Source organism: Priapulus caudatus, unplaced genomic scaffold (genome assembly GCF_000485595.1).
Source record: "Priapulus caudatus unplaced genomic scaffold, Priapulus_caudatus-5.0.1 Scaffold673, whole genome shotgun sequence".
Taxonomy (NCBI): Eukaryota; Metazoa; Priapulida; class Priapulimorpha; order Priapulimorphida; family Priapulidae; genus Priapulus; species Priapulus caudatus.
In genome coordinates, this window is record NW_014577734.1 from 149,721 (window position 1) to 160,281 (window position 10,561).

General features: G+C 44.4%; 1 protein-coding gene across 1 annotated transcript in view; it reads left to right on the forward strand.

Annotated features, from left to right (window-relative positions):
- The window catches only part of LOC106812673 (vacuolar protein sorting-associated protein 53 homolog), a 20,727-nt gene extending 12,211 nt beyond the window's left edge, over window positions 1-8,516 (forward strand). Inside the window, 5 exon segments of the mRNA XM_014816603.1 lie at window positions 5,430-5,508; window positions 5,649-5,797; window positions 6,390-6,545; window positions 6,845-7,001; window positions 7,471-8,516. Of these exon segments, the coding sequence (XP_014672089.1) occupies window positions 5,430-5,508; window positions 5,649-5,797; window positions 6,390-6,545; window positions 6,845-7,001; window positions 7,471-7,647 (718 nt within the window). The 3' untranslated portion in view covers window positions 7,648-8,516.
- The last annotated feature ends 2,045 nt before the right edge of the window (window positions 8,517-10,561 follow it).

The window sequence follows — 10,561 nt, forward strand, 5'->3', positions numbered from 1 at the left end:
GATATGATTACGCTACATAAAAAGCTTCATGGTTCAATCGCCATTAGAAATATTATAAAAATGTTTTAAAACTAAGACGACAGTTTGATTACAAACGACGGTGGCGTCACTCAAAGCGCACGATCTGATGAGTTGCGCAAAACCACTTCAGCCAAGGGCTACAGACCAAGGGTGTTTCTTATTTATTAATTTAAAGCAAAAGGATTGTAATATCTTATAAACGACATATAGTTTCAGTTATAATATGGATAAATTTGCCCTAAAATGAATATCGTTTGGTTTAAATAGCATTTAGGTATAAATATAATTGCACTTTTGTGATTAGCTCTTCGGTATGTAACGTGCAAAATAAATTGTCAAATACGCAACTTTTTGCGGGGTGGCAGCACGGTGCGGGTGTCATGGCGTGTTCAATATTTCGTAGCGTTGATGTGAAATTAATTATAACAATTAAATTAGGTATCTGGTAACAAATATCGTGTGGGTATATAGACGATTTGTTTATGGGCCTACAGTAAGTACAGTTATATGCAGTAAAATCCTAGAGTCTACATCCCTTTAAATTGTTCGAACCAACCCGACTCCGAACCCCCCTACCGCGCCTGCCTGTACTGTGTGTACTGGCTCATTCATAGAAATCGCAGCCCAATAACCAATAATAGGTTATTGGGCTGCGATTTCTATGGCGCATTTTACAGTGTACATGTATAGCGATGTTTCATGTGACGTCATAGATCAGGTCAGGTGTTGCTGTTGTGGGTTGGCAGAACGAAGCGTGCTGTGCGTCGCTGTGCACGCACACGTGCGTGCATGCGTGCGTGTGTGCGTGCGTGCGTGCGTGTGAACTTACACGTGCGTGCGTGCGTGCGTGCATACGTGTGTGCGTGTGCACGTACACGTGCATGTGTGCGTGGGCACGTACACGTGCATGCGTGTGCACGTACACTGTTGTGCGTGGCGTGCGTGTGTGCGAGCGTGTTTGCCGTCGTGCGCACGTACACGTGCGGCGTGCGTGCGTGTGCACGTACACGTGCCGTGCGTGCGCGCCGTGACACGTACAAGTGCCTGTGCCGTACACCGTGCGTGCATGCGTGCGTGTGTGTGCGTGCGTGTGCACGTACACGTGTCGCGCACGTAAACGTGCGTGCAGCATACGTGTGTGCGTGCGTGCGTGTGTGCGTGCGTGCGTGCGTACATGCGTGCGTGCGTGTAAACGTACACGTGCGTGCGTGCGTGTAAACGTACACGTGCGTGCCTGCTGGCGTGTTGAGTGGCGTGCGTGTTCACGTACACGTGCGTGCGTGCGTGCGTGTGCATGTACACGTGCGTGCATGCGTGCGTGCGTACATGTGCACGTACAAGTGCGTGCGTGCGTGCGTGTGGACGTACACGTGCGTGCGTGCGTGCGTGCGTGTGTACGTACACGTGCGTGCGTGCGTGCATGTGAACTTACACGTGCGTGCATGCGTGCGTGCGTGCGTTCGTGTGTGTGCACGTACACGTGCGTGCGTGCGTGCGTGCGTGCGTGTGTGCGCGCGTGTGCAGGTACACGTGCGTGCCTGCGTGCGTGTGTGAGTGCGTGCGTGTTCACGTACACGTGCGTGCGTGCGTGCGTGTGTGTGCAGGTACACTGTGAGTGCGTGCGTGCGTGTGCAGTACACGTGCGTGCATGCGTGTGTGCGTGCGTGTGCACGTACACGTGCGTGCATGCGTGAGTGCGTGCGTGTGCACGTACACGTGCGTGCATGCGTGAGTGCGTGCCGTGTGCACGTACACGTGCGTGCATGCGTGAGTGCGTGCGTGTGCACGTACACGTGCGTGCATGCGTGCGTGGTGCATGTACACGTGCGTGCATGCGTGCGTGCGTGCTGTGCACGTACAAGTGCGTGCGTGCGTGCGTGTGCACGTACATGTGCGTGCATGCGTGCGTGCGTGCGTGTGCACGTACACGTGGTTGCATGAGTGTGTGCGTGGCGTGTGCACGTACACGTGGCGTGCCGTCGTGCCGAGCGTCCGTGGTGTGCACGTACACGTGCGTGCGTGCGTGCGTGTGTGCGCGCGTGTGCATGTGCACGTATAGACGTGCGTGCGTGCGTGTGCACGTACACGTGCGTGCATGCGTGCGTGCGTGCGTGTGCACGTACACGTGCGTGCATGAGTGTGTGCGTGCGTGTGCACGTACACGTGCGTGTATGCGTGCGGCGTGCGTGCGTGCGTGCGTGTGTACGTACACGTGCGTGCGTGCGTGCGTGTGAACTTACACGTGCGTGCATGCGTGCGTGCGTGGCGTGTGTGTGCACGTACACGTGCATGCGTGCGTGCGTGCGTTGCGTGTGTGCGCGCGTGTGCAGGTACACGTTCGTGCGTGTGTGCGTGCGTGTGTGCGTGTACAGGTACACGTTGTGTGCATGTGTGCGTGGCGTGCGTACGTGCGTGTGTGTGCAGGTACACGTGCGTGCGTGCGTGCGTGCGTGCGTGCATGTGCACGTAGACGTGCGTACGTGCGTGCGTGCGTGTGCAGGTACACGTGTGTGCATGTGTGCGTGCGTGCGTACGTGCGTGTGTGTGCAGGTACACGTGCGTGCGTGCGTGTGTGCGTGCATGTGCATGTAGACGTGCGTACGTGCGTGCGTGCGTGTGTACGTACACGTGCGTGCATGCGTGCGTGCGTGCGTGTGCTCGTACACGTGCGGCATGATGTTGTGCGTGCGTGTGCAGTACACGTTGCGTGCGTGCGTGCGTGCGTGCGTGTGCTTGTATCGAACAATATCACGCATCTGCTTGCTGCCAACCGTTAAACTGCGCATGTGCGCATATGACGTCAATGTTTATAAACATGAAACATCGCATGTACACAAGCGGGCGCGGTAGGGAGGTTCGGAGTCGGGTGGTTCGAACATTTAATCATCTGTAATTCACTTCTAAGGAATATCTGCATTGGGCACCCCCTCTAATAATTATAGTACTGCCATAAGCTACAACTGTGCCAAGTTTGAGAATTTTATCACTCCTGTAACGATTCGGCCCATAATTTGCACTAATTAGGGACCTGATATGGGCCCTGACAGGTATATGACATGGTCATATTAGAGTCCCTATATATAGAGGATTAGGGTCCCCTCTGTATAGGGACCCTAGGTCATATACATCATACATGGGCATGCACTGATCTATATATAGCATTATGCACACACATTGTGGCATGGCATGAGCAGCATAGTATCTACTATATATTATATACGTGCGTGCGTGTGCAATGGGAAAGGTACATTGGCAAAGGGCCAGTGCATATGCAGTAATCTCAGGAAGGCTTTCAATCACTGCCACTGGCATTATTATTATACACGTTATGATAGAATTTGATATATTAGAATTCAAATAGATTTTTGCGATATAAATGTTGCTCTGTGGACCGAATGTGGCAAATACGAACAATATGGATTTGGCTCCAGGTAAAAATCGCTATCAGACCACTATCAGATCACTGGTGAAAAAGGTCCGGCTGTACATTTTTACCTGGCATAAATCCTGATAAAATGACAATGACACACCCGCCACTTCCTTTTACAAACTCATCAAAGTTAGAAATAACATCGTTTTTGTGATATAAATTTGTTTGGTAGGCCTATGTTGATCATGAATTAGAAAGAGAAAATCTTGTATTTAACTTCGTCTGCAGTTAAAATACAGTTAAAATGGTATGTATGTTGCGAGTTAAACGAATGTTTACGAGTTCTTACATTACTTGCCTGGCCACTGTCCACAGACAGTGCTGAGTGCAATGCACTGGTCTCAGATCTGAACCACAGGCACAGGCACTTGGAGCGTTTCAATAAAATATCATGCTTAAATAAATACGAAATCTATTTACTACCAAAGTCTTAATGTTTCTATACTCTCTTTCACCTATTATTGCCGACAATTTCCTGCAAATGCCGTCCAAATGCTCAGCTGCAACAAACGCTGGCTGCCGCTGCACACTGACGCTGAGAGGGTCTAGGCTATGTCCCCCAGGGCCAGGGTACTGCCGGAACGTCTGGTACTATCTAATATGCTGGACCATACCTCGCCTACTCCACTAACGAGTCTAGGGAGTCGCCTACGCCTACTCCCTAACCCTAACCCTAACCCTAACCATATCAAATAGTTACCAGAGGGTACTGCCGGGGGACATAGACCCTATGAGCCACACTGATACATAATTCATAAATATATAAACACATCTATATATTTATGTGTCAGTGTGCAGCGGCAGCCAGCGTTTGTTGCAGATGAGCATTTGGACGGCATTTACAGGAAATTGTCGGCAATATTAATAATAATATTTGGTAGTAAATAGATTTCGTATTTATTTAGCATTATATTTTATTGAAACGCTCCAAGTGCCTGTGGTCTGAACTACTCTTATGAAGTATTGTCGATTTAACGTTACAACTCACACACTGTGTAAACCAGAGACATTCATAAATTCAGAATTAATCAAAGATACGATAGACGCCATTTTTATACATAGCATATTGCCTCGTTTGCGCTTGCGGCTTGGTTATATGCCCTGCCCATACACTACACTACAGCATACTCCTAACCTGACAAATATTTGTATGTACAGTAGGGGCCTAGTCGGTATACTGACTTTACTGTATAGTATAGCGCTAGTGCTTTTCAAATTTACGTTTTGCCTAAGATTTGGGTTATTCATCGTTGTGCATACTAGTGTGCAGTGTTCTTCCCAGTAATTTCATAAGACAGTTCATTCCAGATTGCTAATTCAGTAATTGGAATCAATTAAATGTGTCATGTATATACCCTGAAACCTCCCTCGTAACCTTGTAGATATTAGTTTTCAAAGTCCAAAGGACTATATATGTATACCTATAGGACGGAAAAAAAGACAATATTGATCAACTAGACAGATATATCAATATAGGCCTATCAGGCTGTGAAAACAGCATGACTGTGTTGCAATTGTCAAAAGTAATCACAGCCGTCTGCATGTCAATTGTTATACCTGACATGCGTTAAACTTTAAAGGCTTAACTAAGTAGAACCTAGCTCTAGAACTATAGCCCGTCATGTGGCGGAGCGAAGGGCTATAGTTCTAGAGCTAAGCAGAACCCTATAGTGTAAATTAGGGGATTAATATGATCTGGTTTTAAGTAGCAGCAAAACTAAGAATAAATTAATGTTATAAAGTTGATTGAACTGCTCACAGAGTCCACTCGATGTAGTTCAGTTTAATAAACTCCATCAAACCTGCCTGCTTTTTAGCTCACCTTGACATCTTCAAGCTGAGCTATTGCCATGGGTCGTCGTCCGTCGTCCGTCCGTTCGTCTGTCTGTCAACATTTCGCTTCGGTCAACGATAACTCAGGAACCATAGGCAGGTTTACTATGCTCGATGTTTCATCAGTATACTACTTTTTCCGTAGTGTGATATCAAACTGCATACAGCTGCTAGTGCAGGATTTGGAAGGAGCCTGTGATCCCGCTCTGACTGCCATGAGCAAGGTAAGGGTAGTAATCTGTCTCATACTTGTATAATTATTCATTATTTCAGTCTGTTCAGGGTATACGTTGACCTGTTGAACGTTACTTGTTCAGGGTACACGTTGGTACAAGTCAGTTTGTTGCGTTTTTGCTGGTTTCAGATCAACTGGCTCCATGTTGACACTGTGGGGGATCAGAGTGGCTACGTGACTGCGATTACATCCCATATCAACAAAAACCTGCCTCTCATACGTGACAACCTGGCCTCGTCTCGCAAATATTTTACCCAGTTCTGTGTTAAGTTTGCAAAGTGAGTATGCTTGAATGTAATTGGATATAGACACATCTAGTTAAACGTTTCAAATTATTTTCAATCATCTTCATGTCCCTTTGTCGTGAGACAAATATAACCAATATAAAATTTTAAAAACCACAATATATGACACAGGTTTCTACAGTTTTCAAGCAGTGCCGCAAGGTGACACTACTGTCCACAGATAATAGCAAATTTGCACGGCAAATTACAGTTCCATACATTGTGATCAGAAAGAAATTTATTCCCAAAAACTTCTTTTACTCAAAAAATCTTCGACCCCTTTGACCTACTACTGTCAAATGCTGTTTTTCATATCCGTAGCATCGTTGTGAATATTAGTGCTGTCACTGACTGAATCTATGTTCTGACCACTCTTGTTCTTGTTGCTGATATTCCTCCCTCTCCTGTTTCGCATGCGAACAGTCACTTTGTAGCTTCGCTCAACAATTACTTACTTACTTACTTACTTAATTACTTATCCTCTTGGTCCCCCGATGGGACATAAGGCCATTAATCGTGATCGTTAAAATTTTATCGTTAATATCGCTCAACATTAACGTCTATCTATTTCGTTTCTCTCACGTAGTTCGTTCATTCCGAAGTTCATTAATCAGCTGCACAAGTGTAAGCCGGTGAGCACAGTGGGAGCCGAGCAGCTGCTACTAGACACACACTCGCTGAAGACTGTGCTGCTCGACCTGCCCTCTATTGGCTCGTCGGTCGCCCGCAAAGCTCCCGCCAGGTGTGCGACAAGTGCATCGCCACGCAGTCAGAGTAGTGATTCCCCACAATCATGATAGTTACCAGCGCATACGATTTTCTGTTTTAATTTCAGTTTAATTTAAAAAAAATAATCTTATAGTTAGCTTGTTTTTTTTAAATTTCTGCTAATTAACGTAATTCAATTAATTTGAACATTTAAACGTTACGTGAAACAAAGTAGTGTGCTGTACTGCATCTGTTGTCATCGTGTGTGGACTGAATCGTGCTCCTCCTGCAGATCCCACTATGTTCACACACATACATGTTGTTCGCACACAGCTACACAAAGATCGTTGTCAAGGGCATGACGAAGGCTGAGATGATATTAAAGGTTGTGATGTCGCCGCACGAACCGCCGCAGGGCTTCGTTGATAACTACATCAAGCTGCTGCCGGAGAGTGACATGACCGACTTCCAACGTATCCTAGAGATGAAGGCAAGTATGCAAGACAGTATAGTAATAACTGTTAGTAGTCCATTAGTAACCATTAGTGGTAGATTAGAAACGATTAGTGACTGTTTGCTAGTAATTAAGCATTTTGGAAATTAAGGCAAAGGCAGGATCGTAGTATCGGTTAATTGATTTGTTCTGCGTTTTCTGCCGAGGCGATGCATAGGACAACAAAAAACAGTTTTTGTTGCTGTTTCCATAGCTCATGGGTTTTGTATTTCCATTACCATTGGTATAGAGTAGGCATACCATTGGTATACCAGTAGTAGAATAGTAAATATCACAGCTAAAAGGCACTAATGTGTTACCGATTGAACCACTGTGATATGACACGCTGACACGAAACTGCCGTCGTTGCTGGATGCTGCTACTATGGGGGACGAAATATCCTCTAATTCAACATCGTGGTGAGTAATTATATGATGTAACTATAGGTGGCGCTACTGTGTTGCAGGGTTTGAAGAGAGGCGAACAGAGCATGATGCTGGACATTTTCCGAGCGCAGCTTCCAAAGCCGCACCAGGCAGCCGAGGTCAGCAGTGCAATGAGCATAACCAGCGTGGCAGCTACACCCGAGCAGGAGTCCAGTCGCATCAAGAAACTAGAAAAACTCATAAAGAAACGACTCTAGATATATGGTCATTGTGGCATCGCGCGGTGCATGGGTGCATGTACAGTTATCATTGGGTTCCAGGGGTCAGAGTTGAGTGCATGAGATCAGAGGTGGTGATGACATATACCCTCTGCTATTCTCTAGCTTCCTACACCTAGATTATAAAATGAATCTTGCATCAGTAAATGGTATATCATAGGTTTGGCTCTCATAATGTTGAATGTACAAAAGAAGTCATTAATTTCATTAATATGGCAATGTCTGATGCCTCTCTACATTATGAAACAGACCTGCTTTGAATAAGCTTTCAGCCTTTTAAATATAATCTCCTATAGTTAACAGTTACTACCTGGAACACAATATGCTATGACTTTGTGATATTATTATTATTATTATTATTAAATCTTTATTGCATGTAATTCATATACAAGTACACGTACTGAAGTACATATTATGATACTCGTCACGTATTGTAATCGCAAATTTACTGACACCACGAGTCTCCATGTCTACAGATTGTTCTCGTGGTATTGTGATTCAAGCTGCTAAATTTATTATGCTTTGATTGTTTTCGCGTTTATATACTATGTGTGGAGCAAAGCAATAATTTGATTTGCACATCCACACTACATTCACAATAAAGTTATGCATGGGTGTAATTAAGATTGTAATATAGTAAAATATGACAGATCAAACTAATTACTGGGAATGTAATCTAGGTGTCTATTCATAGAAATATGCACTTGTCTGTACCAGCTGGTTTCCATCTTCTAGATAAATGTTTTAGTGTTATTGGTGTTCAAATTGCAAACACTACCAGCACAATGCGCCACTGATATATGTGACTGTAATGAATAGCGTATTAAACTGTACAGCTGTAATAATTTCGACAATTTTGGCGACGTTTGGTATCGAGAACGCGCACACAGCATAACACATAGTAGTCAGGTCCCTTAGCTTCATGATCGTTACAGAGCTGACAATTTAAGCATCAAACTTGGCACAGTTGTAGCCTATGGCAGTACTATAAATATTAGAGGGGGTGCCCAATGCAGATATTCCTTAAAAGTGAATTACAGATGATTAAATGTTCGAACTGCGCCCGCCTGTACTGGCGCATTGTATACAGCTGTTGTCCCCCCGCGCATACGCTATTGCGCTATATGCGGCATTAAAGTGTATTAATTCTCATATCTCGCGAACGAATTGAGCTACATTTCTAAAATTATAGATACCTATAAACACATCTCTTAGCTATGGTCTCTGCAAATTTCTGCTGCGTTTCTTGAAGCACGAATAGTTTAATTAATTACCAAAAATATACGCACGGTATCGTCATAGGATAATATGTACGCGCGGCTATGGCCCGTAGGATAGTGTAGAGGCAAAAAGCTTGCTAAGAGACAGCAGCGAGACAGAGTGTTGTACACACACATACACAGAATTACATTATCCCCGTTAAATTATGTTTGGTTATATTTCAGGTTCCTGCCGGTAGCAGTGCAGCAGTGCTAGATAAGACATCGCCATTTCTGGGCTTAATCAGCATATGTTTTGAGCCACACCTCAACATTTATGTTGAGTCGCAAGACAGGTATGTGTGTGTGAGAGAGAGGTTATATATTATTAACCTATCAATCATATATCCATAACGGTTAAACTAAAACGTCAGGTAACTATGTGCACTTGTTTTGTGGGACCATTTGAAATTCCATTCTCGCAAATCTCAAGGTAAAAGATGCATGTTCGCTGCTCATTTACTGTTTTATAGCCTATAACAGCAGAAACTCAAAATAATTTTATGCTGAAGTAATCGGTAGTATGTATGCTGAACGCTGACATGTGACAGATTTATTGAGTTCTCAATTAATTTGAAATTATTTTTGAGAGATGATCAATTATTTTAACTGTCTTATTTTAACGTGTAGGAACATGGCGGATCTAATAAATCGCTTTGTGGAGGATTTCCGCACGCAGGGTGTGCCGCTGAACATCGACGATGGCAGTGTTGTGTTGCCCAGCTGTGCAGACCTGTTTGTTTATTACAAGAAGTGCATGGTGCAGTGCTCTCAGCTCAGTACAGGTACTGGTACTCTCACCTTGCGTTGTTGGAGGAGGGGTGTCTGTACGATTCCTCATGAAATTAGACTTAGTAGTAATTTCTTTCCCTAGATAATTGACAGAATAATTATAGCTATACAACAGTGTAATACTAGTTCTAGGTTTTAGTCCTAATTTTGGTTCATTTAATTAGTCCGTCTTTGATCTGGCAACAGACCACAGGTCTCTACAAATAAGCACTGTGTGTGTGCATGCATGCATGCGTGTGTGTGTGTGTGTGTGCGCGCGTGCGTGCGTGCGTGCGTGCGTGCGTGCGTGCGTGAGTTACATTATAGTGACAATTCTGTACACGTTTTGGTTTTTACATTTTACGGATTTTACTGTTTACGTTTTGCATTACTATATCTGCTGACTACTCAGTAGGCCTACAGATACATGATGTCTCTTCATGAAGACAAATTGTTCTGAAATAAACAGTGAGATGGATATTTGAGGTCTTACAAATTTACACGTACAGTACATTCAGTTGGTGATCTTGCGGGAGTGTTTTCATTGTTATTCATCTGGTGTTTTGATGGTTTTCGCAGGTCAGCCGATGTTAGCTCTTGCTTCAACATTCCAAAAGTATCTCAAAGAGTATGCAATTAGGCTTCTCAGCAATAATCTACCAAAGTACGTAAAGCTATCAACTGTAATAGTTCCTAGTCATCTGCAATAATGGTGCGTGCTTTATATATCTTACACTGATTTCAAGAGAATTACATTCGTATCTGTTTCCCAATGCCACTCTTAAAAGATATACTGTTTGCAATAAATTGCCCAGGAATCGTAAGGCTAGAAAGGTGTATGCTAACACCGGCTCGATTGTACT